The sequence below is a fragment of the Loa loa genome (assembly GCF_000183805.2).
Source record: "Loa loa unplaced genomic scaffold supercont3.45, whole genome shotgun sequence".
Lineage (NCBI taxonomy): Eukaryota > Metazoa > Nematoda > Chromadorea > Rhabditida > Onchocercidae > Loa > Loa loa.
The window spans coordinates 292,601-307,938 of NW_018108225.1; the positions used below are offsets into that span (position 1 = coordinate 292,601).

The 15,338-nt window shown below is 34.8% G+C and overlaps 4 protein-coding genes across 4 annotated transcripts in view; 2 read left to right on the forward strand and 2 right to left on the reverse strand.

The window, feature by feature from the left end:
* The window catches only part of LOAG_17155 (hypothetical protein), a gene marked incomplete at both ends in the record, with an annotated part of 12,455 nt that extends 2,601 nt beyond the window's left edge, over positions 1-9,854 (reverse strand). Inside the window, 25 exons of the mRNA XM_020449814.1 lie at positions 259-421; positions 614-785; positions 1,081-1,251; positions 1,378-1,573; positions 1,918-2,084; positions 2,280-2,385; positions 2,746-2,900; positions 3,088-3,234; positions 3,575-3,734; positions 3,828-3,989; positions 4,170-4,390; positions 4,669-4,789; positions 4,908-5,002; positions 5,338-5,493; positions 5,621-5,812; positions 5,968-6,027; positions 6,186-6,290; positions 6,367-6,539; positions 6,707-6,888; positions 7,257-7,419; positions 7,693-7,894; positions 8,205-8,321; positions 8,564-8,786; positions 9,102-9,230; positions 9,823-9,854. Of these exons, the coding sequence (XP_020306612.1) occupies positions 259-421; positions 614-785; positions 1,081-1,251; positions 1,378-1,573; positions 1,918-2,084; positions 2,280-2,385; positions 2,746-2,900; positions 3,088-3,234; positions 3,575-3,734; positions 3,828-3,989; positions 4,170-4,390; positions 4,669-4,789; positions 4,908-5,002; positions 5,338-5,493; positions 5,621-5,812; positions 5,968-6,027; positions 6,186-6,290; positions 6,367-6,539; positions 6,707-6,888; positions 7,257-7,419; positions 7,693-7,894; positions 8,205-8,321; positions 8,564-8,786; positions 9,102-9,230; positions 9,823-9,854 (3,770 nt within the window). The remainder of the gene's footprint in view (positions 1-258; positions 422-613; positions 786-1,080; positions 1,252-1,377; positions 1,574-1,917; positions 2,085-2,279; positions 2,386-2,745; positions 2,901-3,087; positions 3,235-3,574; positions 3,735-3,827; positions 3,990-4,169; positions 4,391-4,668; positions 4,790-4,907; positions 5,003-5,337; positions 5,494-5,620; positions 5,813-5,967; positions 6,028-6,185; positions 6,291-6,366; positions 6,540-6,706; positions 6,889-7,256; positions 7,420-7,692; positions 7,895-8,204; positions 8,322-8,563; positions 8,787-9,101; positions 9,231-9,822) is intronic.
* Positions 9,855-10,231: 377 nt separating this feature from the next.
* LOAG_07295 (hypothetical protein) lies at positions 10,232-10,649 on the reverse strand (the record flags this gene model as incomplete). Its single annotated transcript, XM_003142828.1, has 2 exons — positions 10,232-10,409; positions 10,492-10,649. 2 exons carry the CDS (start codon positions 10,647-10,649, stop codon positions 10,232-10,234), a joined length of 336 nt encoding a protein of 111 aa, XP_003142876.1.
* A 2,806-nt stretch (positions 10,650-13,455) lies between these two features.
* LOAG_07296 (hypothetical protein) lies at positions 13,456-14,406 on the forward strand (the record flags this gene model as incomplete). Its single annotated transcript, XM_003142829.1, has 3 exons — positions 13,456-13,578; positions 13,934-14,004; positions 14,244-14,406. 3 exons carry the CDS (start codon positions 13,456-13,458, stop codon positions 14,404-14,406), a joined length of 357 nt encoding a protein of 118 aa, XP_003142877.1.
* Positions 14,407-15,025: 619 nt separating this feature from the next.
* LOAG_04180 (AGC/RSK/MSK protein kinase) overlaps positions 15,026-15,338 on the forward strand; it is a 5,916-nt gene continuing 5,603 nt past the window's right edge. The window contains exon 1 of the mRNA XM_020446526.1: positions 15,026-15,145. Coding sequence (XP_020303146.1) covers positions 15,031-15,145 — 115 coding nt within the window. The 5' untranslated portion in view covers positions 15,026-15,030. The remainder of the gene's footprint in view (positions 15,146-15,338) is intronic.

Genomic DNA, 15,338 nt, shown 5'->3' on the forward strand with positions numbered 1-15,338 from the left:
CCATTGTAAGAGCTGTCGATGTGAATGTCCAATCCATAACTGTTCGAAGTTCGAAAAGAAATGGTATGCTGAGGTAACTAAATTAGTTTACGCTTTGGATTTGACAATAAAAAGATATTGTATGTAAATTCAGCGGAATTGACAGAATATATCATGTTTCCGCACCTACTTTTGGAACTTTCAGCCACTCCGCTAACTGCAAATTAGAAGTGTTACGGAGAGAAACCGATTAAATCGTGAAGTGTTGTAAAATCGAACATCTTCAATATAATTAGCCGGAAAATTCCAGAACCACCGAGTAATATATCACGATTTATCACAGATGGATAACCATTTCGCATATGCCATGCACTCATGAGTAAATATGCACTTTTTATGAGATATAAAGCAATTGATAATCTATTCCATGTTACCACACGTCCTAAAAAAAATACGTCAACTCGCATGAAGTCTGAAATGAAAAGATTAACTAATATATTGTCTTCAAATCAAAATATTTTATGCTTTCTGAATCTTGCAGAAGTTTCTTGTAACTATTGCAAATGACTAAGAATAAAACCAAACATTTCGAACCCAGCTCAAGCTCTGAACCGAATAAATTTCCTAACGTAACCTGTGATAGAAGGGACGAAGAAAAATATGACCACATGTAGTAAAACAACGAGAGAGACATAGTAAAAAAAGCGAAATTTGGTTTGCTTTGATAAGTAAAGCCATCGATCAATTATCATAATTACAAACACACAAATTAAAGTGCTGGCGAACCACCTCGGTAATCGTGCTACCTTCAAAGGAACCAAAATAAATTATGCAGCAACTATCGCTGACAAATATAATGTTCTTTTCTCTTAATTTCGCTTCAGTTGGATTTTACCCGTTCAAATATTTCGCTATGGCGATATTTAGCTAGCAACTGTATCGCCGATGACTTGCTTCTGAGAAATTTACCTTTGAAAAATCTTCCAACTTCTCAATTAGCGTCAAAATCAAAGCAGATCATGGACGAAGACTGAAGAAGTGAAATAGGAAAAGAAACTAATCATAATGTTACGCGTAAGTTAGCAACTACTATGTGTTCACCTGCATGTCCAACAATACATTTCCGGAACCTCCTTGTCCTATCATTGAATAGAAGAAGGATATAAGAATCAAACACATTGCATCACATCCTACCATCCACGGATACCAGTCCATAGATGACTGAGCTTTCTTTGTCAGCAACGCCTCGCAGAACTTTTTGCATGATGCTGACTAAAGAATTTTTAAATTTTTATCTAAAGATCTGGTGACTTCCCACTTAAAAATAAATCATACCAGAAATCTTTCAAGAAAATAGATAATATTAATTAAGAGGACGAAAGTCATAGAAAACCACACCTTGCCTGACATTCTTTCATTGTCTTCTTCCTTCACAGCATTTTCATCATCATTCAAATTCAAGTTCTGCTCATGTACTTGAAAATCATTATCCCACATACCAAGTCTTAGCAACTTGTACCGATGAAAGAAGACCATCGCAAGCAGAGCGACATCCCAGTATGGTCCATTAATACTTGGATCCATTGCTAGCAATCTAATAATCCAGAAAATCACTTCAGTAAATGCCATGAATTACAGTTAATCAGTGTTTTCAAAAGCGTTCTAGAAAGTTCCTAGTGCCAAAGATGTTTCGTTCAGAAATATGAACAGTGGGTTATAGCAAATTTTTTTGAGATTATTCAAGATGTCAGGTGATGAAAATAGACTATTTATTTTTTGAAGTTCTTCAAAGTTTTATGCATCTCACACATAATGGAAAACTTTTGAAGAATGCCTTTATCAATGGGGAAATATACTACAATCAATACTGCTGTATACTTGTATCCGCTTTCAAGTATAATCACCCAGTAAGGACTGAAAAAAGAAAAAATATCATACCTTCGAATACTGAAAGGATTATTATCTGAAATGTTCCTTTCACTGATCAAAGTCAGCTCGTTGCAAAAGAGTAATCGGAAAGCGATGATAAATTGAATGTAGGAAGCGGTTATGAGCCAAAAAGATTTCGATGGACGTGGAATAGCAAGCACTCCCCAGAAAAATACCTTAGATGAAATTAAATCAGAAAATGAAAAATATTTAGAAAATAAATCGAATCGATAAGTTCAATGGACCAGAATTGAACTGGAACAAAATCTGCATGAATGTGTGGCAAGCAGTGGCTACACATATCATACTTAAAAGCTTGAATATCATATTTAAAAGTTTGCAAAAGGAATAGAATTCTAAAAAAGATAAACCATTATTGGCAGCGGAAAACTGATTAAAGATGATTTGGATAAATGTACAATAAGCATTAATAAGAAGCAGATAAGCTCCGACTGGGCTACAGTCGCATGCGAAAAACTGAAAAACAGAGATTTAAGCCATTTACACTAGTTAAACAAGACAGGTGAAGAAGATTCAGGTGAATAGATAAATTCGGTGAACAAATTTTTTATCTATGTTACTTGATAAGTGTATGAGTATTATGATCGTAGAATGGAAGTTTTCTGTTCGTAAAAGACGAGTCCATACGAAACTATATCACGAACCGCTATTTAAGCATCTACACATATAAAGGAGTGTAGTATATCATCTCCTATCATTATTGATCATTCCAAATGATGGAAATATGATTCAATGTCCATTACTTTATTATATTTTGTTTCAATGCGGATGAAGTAGAAAGTATGGAAAACTAAAAAAAAAAAATTTTCAGCTAACCAGTAAAGAAATTTAAATGCAGGATGTATAGTACGATACTCATTCAATGCTTCATCCCAAAGTATTTCTGAAGATACTGACTCGAAATGTTTCTGAAGAATCAGTTGCTTGTGTAGTTCCCGCAATTTATCTTCCGTATCAGCGATTCTTAACCGCTACAAAATTCTGTTGCATTTTTCAAAAGTATATAAAAAATTATTGTTGCCGAGATGGATTCTAAAAAAGCTACCGATCAGATAAAAGAAAGTCCTCTTATTAGGATATAAAGAAGAAAATTATTACAGCAAACTCAAGAGTTTCAAACAAGAGTAGTTCAAAGAAACTTCCGATAACAAACATTACATCTTTCAAGATTGCTTTGATACGTCTTTTGTCCTCATTCAAAACATGCGCCACAAAAGCGTCATCTTTGGAAATTCGATAGAGCCACTCAGGATTGTTCAGGAGTTGGAAGATATGCAACGCTGTTACTCTAACGCTATCAAGAACCTGAAATGAGCATATTTTTTACGGAACGAAACTAACACAGGGATAACACAGCTTATATGTGAATCTTTATAAGTCTCGTAATATTCAAATGATCTTCATGAAATGTAATTTTTTGATTTTATGAATAACTAAATGCATTTTTCAATAAGATTCTCATCTGAAAAACCTTGGCAGCATCGACAAATGGTTGTGTAATCATAAAGCAAAAATCTGAGTAAAAGTATGTAGCTCTGAACAACATATTTGATCTTAGAGTATCTTACCGTTGCATTAGTTAACAACTTACGTTAATATTTCAAAACCTTATTATTTTTACTCAAATTGTTTTGAAAGCCATTACCTCGACAGTCTTCTCGACCATGGTGGCAGTGTCAATGTTTTCACGCATGTTTTCTTCAAATTCACGAGAAATTAAAGAAAATGTTTGCTCCCGTTCAAAATTAATATCGGAATGTGGCAAAGGGAAGAAGCGTTCACTTACTTGATGATAATATCCAGACCTATAGAGAATGAAATTTTTTTTAGTATTATTAATCCCCGATTATATAAAATTTAATATCATCTTTTTGGAATTAACACAAATCTCACAGCACCTCTTAATTTCTTCGTGAGATTGAGGTAGAGACCTTATCGAAATCGGTGCCTGTTTATCCTCTTCCTCAACCATCATCCAAAGACACCTGACATTACTCTGCAGCCGTTGATGATTCATTTGTGCTTCACGTCTTCTCATTTCCAGAAGCAATTCACCTCCTCTGTAAAGCAAGAAATGCCAGAAAAACTAAAAGATGTAAAGAAATATATGCCATCGAAGCAATGGTCCATATCTCGATATCTAAGTAATTATGAAATGAAAGACACAAAAAGTAACTTACTGAATATAAAAGCAAAGGAAGACTGACCCAAACTCTACGAAGTTCTATTTTTGAACAAACCTTGCGCCAAGAATACTATCCGCCCTATAATCCATGATGACGAACTGGAAATACCATGAATTGAATACACGCATTTGATATGTCAGAACAACAAAACAGATGACATCGTAGACCAAACTTGTCTTTTTATAATAGCCAAGACATTCGTTAGGGAAACAATGAAGTCCAAATATTCGCTCTAGCGAGCATGGAAAAGCAAAACCAAATTTGCAAAACGCATCCTTAAAAGAATTAACGATTTCAAAATTTCGAAACAAAGAAGATCAACACTTCAGTCCGACAAGACAGATGTTAGACCGAAAGACTAGAAAGTGATAAACATTGAAAACTTTCGAAATCAAAACTAGAGTAAAAAAGGAATTTTTGTGCACACCAAGTATAAAATCTTGACAATTAATAGAAAAACATTGTAATAAACGAGGCAATTCCAATAGACAAGAACACTTCTGAATGAATGACAGGCGTAGAGCGAAATTCCTTTCCACATAAATAGAAACACTGTGACAATGTAACCGAAACTGAGTATTGTACCATCATTAATACTGCATATCAAGATAATTATCATCGATACCCAATGAGAATACAGAAAAATTGCAGTATGTACGTACGCCAAAAGGTTTCTGAAAAAGTTGAATAAAAGAGTAATTAATATTAGCAGATCGAAAAAATGAATCGTAAAAACTGCTAGCTTTAATTTTTTGAAGTGCAAAAATCTTATGTTCAAGATGAAATATTCACCCTTTTTCTGATATAAAATCATTGTATAAGGTTGGGATTGGCTGACTGAAATCAGCCTCTGATAACGGCGTATTATCGCCTTCAAGGTGTCCCTTCTGAAAGTAACATTTCATTCAATTTATGATCCTCAGCATTTTTATGAATTGCAGAATGACTTCTGTCTCTAGTTTTTACTTTAAGTAAAAAATTTTGCAATATTTCGAACTGGCACATTCCTTTCTAGATATAAAGATAAGATTTGCCGAATTATATGAGTTCTACATTTTGGTGCAGTTCATTTGCTCGTTACTCTAAACAGTTCCAATTTTTAAATATATATCATAGCGCAATGAAATAAAATTATGGTTTGGGTCCCACAACAAGTAATTTCCATTTAAATGTAATTAAAAACTGTGCAGCTATCACTGCAAAATGAAAGTGACATACAAACCTCCCTATCAAAAACCTCTTTCTGTATCAAAATTAATAGAAAAAGAATATAATCGGCGATAAATATTGGAGATGATGACATAGTAAAGGGTAAGACAAAGAATTTCTTTATTTCAGTGTTCCACTCATTCCAAAAGTAATTGTGGCGATGAGAGAACTGAAAAGAGAAAATTTATTCAAATTGTTTTCACAGTTGGTAAAATCTTATAGCAAATCACATTCTAATTTAAAATCAATTGATTTCTGCAACAATCCAGCATAAAACCAATTTTGATAGCAACAACCTGATGAGGTAAACCAACTGCGAATAGATACTCCATTATCAAAACTATCAATGTCAAAATGGCACAAGAAGACCAGATCGATTTCTGCAGCCATCTTTTACATATCCGTAAAAATGAAATCAATAACAAGAAATACAGCCCAAATATATCATGGTGACAGCATGACAATACTACTCCTACGATCGAACACACCTGAATTTAATAACACACTGGAGAAAATTTTGTTAAGGTTGAAAATAAGTTTGTACAACTAAGTAAATAATTGGTCGAAAGAAAACCAAAGTTAGAAACTTCCTTTCAAAATTGGTAAAAATTTTATTTAAATACCTTTCCAGTCATCCACTCACCTCAACACCAAACTTGTACATCCAGTTTTTCGAAAGGAATTTCAGCAGAGAAGTTGCATCCTGAAATCTGTTTTTTTTCGTAAAGAAAGTTGGATAATAGGTAAGAACAATGGAATTTCGATTATAATCATCTTTCCAATAAATCTAGACCATCTCCTCATTGAAAGAATTTATTTTCTTATCAAAATGTAGAATTAAATGAAAAAGCCCGAGCTCACTTCTTCAGCATCAGATCTTTGCACTTCGATCAGCCATTTCGATCGATCCTTCGAAAATACATTGCGCATGGATATTATTAGCAAAAGTATGATGACTGACCAGGTCTAAAAATGCCACTAGCAGGAACTGTTGATGATAATGCAATATTAAAATTCATTATATTTACAACTGAATAGTAACCTGATTCAGATTGAACCCAAACCATTTAGCTATATCATGGTCTATAATCATTCCATGACCGGATGTACAATTTCGTGAATATATATAGTTGGGTAAATGAAAGGAATATGTAATAAAAGACGTCAGCCACTGAACTGAAAGTAATAGCGCAACTGCGGAACACGCCAACCTACCTAGAATGGGACTTCACTGAATCTAAAATACAACATCTGAATCTAAAACATAACATTTGGATCTTCAGCTGAAATTCGACTTCCAATTTAGCAAAATAAATATAAAACACAACAAGTACATCTTCCAAAACTGAAGTTAAACTAACACTAAAATGAATTATTCTTACATCTCTGCTCAGTAGTGATAAAGATTATCAGTGATAACAGTAGCAAAACAATGCCGACTATTGACAAATTGTAGCTAGCAAAACAGCACAACGATACCGCTATTAAGGTATCGTAATTTGTCGCTAATAAATGAGCAAACACAGATGTAGGCCTCAAGAGAATATCCATTGAGATATCGAGTCTGAATGATACTTTTTTCGAACTTGGAATTTTCAGAAAAAGCGATTCTCAAAACATCTTTATACTCAAAACCAGGTGAAGTGGAAATTTAAGTGAGAATCCAAACTTCAATACCAGAGTTAGAAAACTGAATTTAAAACAAAAATTGCAATTCACAAAGTGGAATGCAGAGGGAAACACATTACTTTGCCTGAAACAGGAACTAGAACTGATATAATAGCTTTATTCTCCACACTTTTTCAGTTCCAAAGTTTCTTATGCATAAATAGAATTAAATAACTTATCATTTTAATAAATTTTCAAAACGAAAGTTGAAAATTTGATAGCAAAGGAGGCAAAAAAGCTGAGACATTTTAAAAACGTACAGACCTTTTTATGTGCACGAAAATCAACAGAAATATGAAACAGAATGGTAACCACAAGGCAGATGCTAAAGGTCGAACTGCAGGAGATAACCATTGATGATCACTGAGTACTTGCCAATCACCATGTATCAGAATATACATATAATATAAACAAACATATAATATACCTAAAATTCGCAGCATTATAATTTGCATGAGAATAAAGATAGAGAAGATAAAGGATTAAGCAAAACACAATTATGATCTGAATTTAAAAAGCGGCAAAAATCTCGGCTCTAATTTCGAAAAGATATAGAAATATCCACGTTTCACCAGAAAAAAGTGCAGGGCAATAGTAGAATAAACTGGGAAATGTACAATATCTTTTAGGCGACTTCAAGAAAAAGCGAATTCCCAACTTGATAAAAAGGCAAGATTATTTAGTTATGGAAAAAATTTACATGTAAAAAGGCAGAAATAGGGTGCGATCCATTCCAAACGATTAACACTTTCCAGAGCAGCTGCAGTAATGAACGATCGTCGCATTGATGTTAAAGATACATCCGGAATCCTAGTTGTTTCTATATTTTCAAATGTGCTAAATGCTTCTGAGTGCCTTCCATCAAAATAACGCATCATATAAAATGGTATACAAAGCGACATCTGAAATTTTTCGAAATTTACGAAAAAAAAGTGTTGAAAATGAAGATAACGATGGCTGACATCCATGATTTTAACTCACTGTGCGCTAAAGTGACTAAAAGTACGATCAATTATAAATATTATAAAAGTAAGATCAATTATAAATACATTTTTCATGACAAACATAACCACCACCTTAAGTATGTAAGAAACTTATACGTGCTCTAAAATGTATATCACAATGCATGCGAAGCTGAAACTTGGCTGAATCTGAACTATGCCTCATTGTTTATCAACGAGCATTCGACATCACTCTTTGTAATTAACGTACCTTTATTAATAAAGGATAGAAAGTAGCAGGCCCTACTCCAGAATGTAACCCCAGTTTTTCGAGCATAATCCCTCGGAAATTTGTGAGACCAGAAATGTATTGAAATAACAGCAAAACCTAAAACTTTCAGATCATTGAAATTTCTAACATTATGAACTTGATGTGACAAAAACTCGTGGTTAAATACAATCAGAAACACTAGAAATCAAATAGATTTCCATTTATAGGCTACATCAATTTGTGGGCCGTCATAGACAACAATTGTGATATCTTAATTCCAATAGCCTGCAGAGTACAGATCGAAATTTACCAAAATCTTAATTTTAGAAAACAATTGAAATACTGAAAAGTAAATTCACTGAAGCAAATGTTAAAATGAAGGGTGCCGCTGACAGTCGATGACGCTTTTCTCCAACCAATGAAAATAAAAGCCATGAAGCAAGAATCCAGAGAAAATTTAGCCATGATGGAAACAGAAGAGCCCATAAAATCACCGAAATCGGTGTCAGGAGATATACTTGTTTTAGGCTAATCGATTCTGCTTGTGTTTCGGTGGTATATTCCATTGAGGAAAATGACACCCTGTAGAAAGTCAGACGCTTCAAAGTATCCTGCAGTCAACTGAACTCTAATTTCTCGGAGCTGGAGGTTGCAACATTTTTTAGATCTTCCAAAGGTGCTACATTGAAAATCATCTTATACTAAGTATCATAGGTGAGTACGGTAATTTGTATCATAAAAGGTATCATAAAAGTATCATAAAAGGTAAGACAAAAAAATTGGGTTCCACTGAAATCTGATTATTCGCTGATCTGCGCAAACTGCACAGTAGTTCATAATAGCTAAAATTTTTAATTTTACCTCACTATCACAACCAAATTAACTGTTTTCATTTACCTTCTGGCCCAAAACAGTACACTTGCCAAACAAAGTTCCGTGGCAACTCCAGCATACACATTCCAGGAATGCTTTTCACACCTACTGTCAACATCAGGTGAACATAAGAAATAGGACAATCCTAAGAACCTGCAAGCGATATTTCAGTAAATCAAGTTGCAGAATTTTGAAGCACGTAACTATTTTATTGTATTAAAAAAAAGAAGAAAAAACAAAATTAATCAAGGAATTTCAATCGAAAGAGCAAATTTGCGCTTTTGTGCTTTTTTTACAATAAAAACAATAAAAAATAAAATAAAAATTTTACAATAAAAACCTTGGAAATTCACAGTTATTTGCAAGTCATGAAACCGTCAAGTTTTACTGAGTTTCTGAATTAAAATTTTCGAGAAGATAGCAGGAAAGGGTATACCTTTTGAAATTGGTGTTAAGATTTTTTTGTATGTAAGTAATCTGTGTCATAAGTAGCAGGAACAGATGTAGTGCCAAGCAGATTACAGCCAAAGTAACAACACCTACAGCAGGTGTGTACAATCGCCGAAAGGCAAATGCTGCATTCAAGCAGAGTGAAATTATAAAGAGGGTAAGATGGAAGTAACTCTGATGAGATATTGCGGTAAATGCGAGAAGTACAAGACCCGTTAGGCGTAAACGCAATGCTTCAGTTCGATCCATATACACACGTATGCTCAAGATGATGCTTTGCTTCGTTTCACGTTACCTGTGCCTTTTTCCATGAAGTGCGATATCCATGACACTAATTATCTAATTAGGAGTGTGGTACTATCAATCTATCATATATCGATCGACATTCTCTCCAATAATTTTTCAATTTCCAAAATATCACCAATCAGTGAAGAATAAGTTGTAGCACATCCAGTACTGCCATTCTCTGTCGATCGATCTTGTTACTAATCTAAATGCATTCTTTCCGATGAGAAATCTCCAACTAGAATCGAATTTTAGCCTTCCAGATAAAAAATCCTAAATTTTCCCGGACATCTTCCCCAAATTTCCGGCAAGTAACTTATCCAGGCCTCACGATACGGATCCAAGGTATCGGTAAATTAATCAAGGAGGTAGTTCATGTAGTTTACGTTCTTGTTGAATCATCGCCTACTGAATAAAACTCAGACCGAATCACTACTCACGCAAACCAGCACGCTGCAAGATAACCCTCGACCAGCAGTTGCAACCAACCCAAACCATCTATAAAGCGAGGTTTGACTGAGAACTGGCAGCTTGCCAAGAAACATGCTCCGGTTTAAATCGTTCGAACATTTTCTCATGTTTTTATGATCGTGGTTGCTGTAAATATCTTTTCTTGTCTTAAAAGCTGTCAAGGAAATGACAAGAAGAGCTATCCTCGCATTCATGACATCCCATATACTCCCGGAAATTCGGAGGTTTTTTTTCAGTTGAAAGTCCTCCTTCTCGTAAATGCACCAGTAACTTTCGCGTGTTTCCATAAATTTGTAAAAACACTGGCTGGTCTCTCAGATGTCCACTCATTGGCTTGACTGCCTGTTCACTTTTTGCATCTTCCATGTGTTCAGTCCCGCTGTCCTTCACTTTGCTCCCCTTCGTCCGTTCAAACTGGATTACTGTAGATTCTTAGGTTTATTTGCTGCTAACGCCTATTTTTGTTGGAATTTTCAGAACTTCACCAATTATTATTTGCCGAGCAAAAGTTCCAGCAGTATTCATCTCTTCTACGCCGAATTTTCTTGGTAACCGGATAAATATTGAAGTATACATAAAGAAATTAATCCATTATTCCGTATGTTTTCTTGTCCATTTCATGCATTGTTTCGAACACCAAACTGCTCTTAAATTGTTTTTGTGAAGCACTAAGTGCGTAGCTTGGGAAGAAAATGAAAGTAATTGGATTCCGGACATTTCTGTGTTTTCGTTTCCCATAAAGTAAGGCAGATGGATGATGTCACTGCTTAAGGTCCGTACTAATGTCCTTACTGACGTCACTTTTTCGGCCTGGATCATTCTCTTAAAGGGCCTAAAGCAAGACTCATTTCAAGCATGCTCAAAGCATTGGCCCTGTTGAAGAATGGGCTTTTATTTAGGTCTGGATTTGAGCAAATTGCATTTAAATTTAAATTTGCCGTACAATTTAGTTTACGATTTTCTTCTTTTAAGATACAAAAAATTTTTCGCTAATTATGTCAGCTTAATGAACTTGATTTGGTGACAGGTGACAGTTTAAGTGACAGTTTTGACAGTTTAAATTTTGGTGACAGCTGCAAGTTATTTAGCCACTTTCATCTTTTTCCCATATTATATGTTTTAATTTTGATATGTTTTTTATTCTTGTCTCTTTCTCCTCCTGATTGAGCTCGTGAATTCTATTCCATCTTCTGCGTACTCACAACATTCTAAAATGGTTATTTTGCTTAGCTTAAAATTTTAAAGTTTTTCAACTTCTTTCGACTTCACTGCTGCAGGTTTTTCATCCTGATTCTATTACCCCTTCTTCTATTCTACTATTTTGATTCATGATTCTAAGCAATAGATTACGAGAAGAAGGAGATGTAAGATAAAATTAAAATGTGTTATAGAAAGGAAAGCGAAGCGGTTGAATGCCTATTTGAGAATCCATCAGACCAATGCTTGGCATCTCCATCTCCGAATTATTTCACTAATTTACAATCAAATTGAAATGAATAAGAAGTTTTTGGAGTTCTGAATTCAGATAGGAAAACATTTACGTCAAATCCAGTTTAAATTTGTGTTATCCTAGACAGATTCTTGGTTTTTCTTCTTTCGCATAGTTAACTATAATTTTCTTAAAATTTTCCAGTTTTCTGGCGGGCTTTTGATCACTAGACAAACTTTAACTGTAACTACTTGTTGTCTAATATGCATGTTTATTTATTTAAATAACTTTGTCGTGAAATAGTTCCACATGCTAGGTATCAGGAAAATTCTTTCGGGATTCGATTTCCTATCTTATTATTTTCAGTGATGTCTGAAAGTGGTTCGTTTATTCACACTTTTTCAAGTTAGACAGTCTTTGCTTTGTAATAATTTTTAATGGTGCACTTAATGGCTCCCGCCCCTATCTTTCTCCCCCGCCCTCTAACTATCTCTCTTCTTCCCTCTCTTCCCCAATCTGCTGCATCCTTCCTCATTCCGTCCATATATAGCCAGTATGTGCATATCTATAAGTGTTGCGCAATATGTTTGTCAATGTATGAGGGAATAATATCTCTCGCGCTTCTCTTACGTGGTGGAGTCATCGTCCACTCATTCTGTCCTCGCTGCACTTATTTTGTTTTATTTCCTTTTTCACTAAGCATGATATTAGCAAAATCAAACTCTTATTGGTAGAAAATTGTTAAGTATAAACAGTCTGACAGGTATAACCATTCCTATTCTTTGTGGTAGCTGCAAATAAAAGTCTTAAAATGCATTGCTGAACTTCGGAACACGCTCCAATGTTGAAGTTTAAGCTACGTCATTAGTTGTTCGGTTCTGCTTCATCCGGAATCCGAACTCATACTGGTGAGAAGCCGTATTGTTGTACGGTATGCAGAAGTCTCCTCAATCACCAAATATGAAACTTCACCTACTGAGTTATATGGCCTGACCACAGGACAAAATTAGGTTATATGAAGCCTATCTGATTGGTACGAATCGTTTTTCCCGGTCTGATCATCAGTTAATGATGTGAATATTACCACAGTCTTCTTGTCGTGATATGAGAAATAACGAATATTTTTGAATTAGCAGACTTTGCTGGAGATAAATCATTTCTCTGTATGAGGAGGAATTGAATAAGAGTGTTAACTTTTCGTGTTGCCATCTATCTCATAATTAGTTCTTCTTGCCAACCAGTTGGCTCACAGTTTTTTCAACTGTAAAATGTCTTCTTCATGGAAAACCGAAAACCGTTCCCGCGACCAGCAGTGACATCGCTAGACCTTTCTTAACATTTAATAAAAACAATTCTTTACTCTCTTTTCGATTTACTTCGTTTGAGATACATCACTTACCTTGGTAGCGTCCTTCCCTATCACATCAGTTTTTTGACTCAAGTCCTTATCACACGTTTTTGCCATATTTTCTAAGGAAATATTGGAGCAAAACAACAAGTAATTCGGTCAAGTAATTCAAGAAGAGCACTTCTCCTTCTACTAGTTGAGCATCTCTTTTGTGCATCAGAACTTTGAATAAATAATATCAGAAGTGAGCAATGCGTGAGTGGTGTAATATGGAAGTGCACAGTAAACATAGAATCGTGTGGTCTTATTCTAATTAGAATTCTGAGAAGATGAATGGTTGAGAAATTGCTCGTATCACATACTTTGCGCAGTGATGCTAAACGAATCTCTAAAAAATGCCTTCTATTGTTAAGTTCTACGTGGCTGAAACATTGTACAGCCGTGAGGTAACGTGTCAGTCATCAGAAATTTGCACTGCTGAAACGGCTCCATCGACCAAATTTGTATGGGTCGTTGAGGTGTAGTGACTCTGCAGTTTAGCAGGTAATGTACAGTATTGAGGAAGGTGTTCATTTTGGATTGTGTTCTGATTTCGGATCAGACTTCGATATGTAAGGGTTATGAAAATCTCGGACATCGACAGAAGAGGAAATAGAAAATTAGGCCAAATTAGGTTCTTATTGTGAATGGCACATATTGCTTGAAGTGCATGAAATTGCCAAGTTGCACTGCTGCGATCTTATTCCGTATGAGGTCAAGTAACCCTTAATTCTGGGGAGGAGAAATATACCAATCGATTTGGATTTGAGAACGAAATGACGAGAGTGATCGGATGATATGAATGGTATGGAAAGTGGCTGAGGTTGATCTGAGGAACAAGATACAGCAGCGATGAACCTGGGTGTGCAGAGTGCAAGACCGAATGATTTGTCATTATTGGTGAGGTTTGTTTACAGTTATTCTAAGAGATTTGTCATGGTATCTTTTTTCACAGGGGAAATGACATAACGTGGAACACTTATTGGAAAGTTGTCATCAGTGCAGATAGCCAATCTAGAAATCGCTAAAGTGCCTTATCAAACTAACTCGATGATGAATGAAAATAATTGCATAATAATTGACAGATAGAAATCTTTTCAACATGCAAGAAAACTTAAGATTTGTAGTCGTTATATTTTATCAGAAGGATTTGTGAAGCAGCAGAGGAAATGCTCAGAGTCGTCGAGAGAATACCAAATGTGATACTACAAATTGACTGGAAAAGAGTCACATACAAAAGAGTCACATTTGCCCCACTGAAAGAGAAAACAGGGTTGAGATATACTATTCTGTGGATGATCTCTTAGTAGAGCAGCAGCATTGTGCCATCGATAGTTAAGCTTAATAAGAGTACTGGAGGACGTTGGAGGACGCTTGTCGGAAAGAATTTGAAGTTTCCCATAGGCCTGATATATGCTTAAGGAGTGTTACACTGTAAAGCTTGATATTCATAGGTAGGATTGATAATTCGTCATAGCCTAGCGTTAGTTGGTATTCGTTATTTCTTCTGATTAAGCACATTTTCTGGGGTTTTTTTTGATTTTCAGATTTTGTTCTCTTCAAGCCCTAGCCTTTCTGGTCTCCTCTGAACGTAGAAGTGCCGATAGTTATTGGATTTAATATATGCATTTATTGTTCAAGCTTTCAATTTTTCGAAAGAATATCTGCCATGTGCGGTTGTACTACTAACTTGTAGCACTTGATATTGACAAGTACAGGCCAGCCGTAATCAAAAGTATTCTTTTCATTCCATTAACCGTGTTGTTGTTCTGCAAGTTTTAGATATATTCATCGATACTTCTTGATTTAATGGATGTGAGATTTTCGTATTAATCCTCTTTGATGTGTTCGATTTTTGAAAATCTTAAGTATGGTATCGATAGCATGCATGATAATTATGATAATTATCTCTGTTTGTTGTTTCCAAGGAAATGTCACATAATTCCGTGTCATCATCAACTTCCGGATCGGTGGAAAGTGATTTGTGGGAGGAGGAAAAAGTGAATATGGAGAATTTCATACTCATACGAGTCCTTGGGAAAGGAGGTTTGAAAGATTTCATTTTTCTTTTTCTTAAAGAATTCAAGTCCAATTATACTATCGCAGTTAAACTCTTGTCTCCTGTAATAATCCTTATTTATTTTTTTTTTTTTTTTTTGTTTTGAAGTATATGATTATGTAATAGTGTGATGAAATCACTATATCCGCAAAAATTATTTTTTACTCTTTTTTTTTGCCG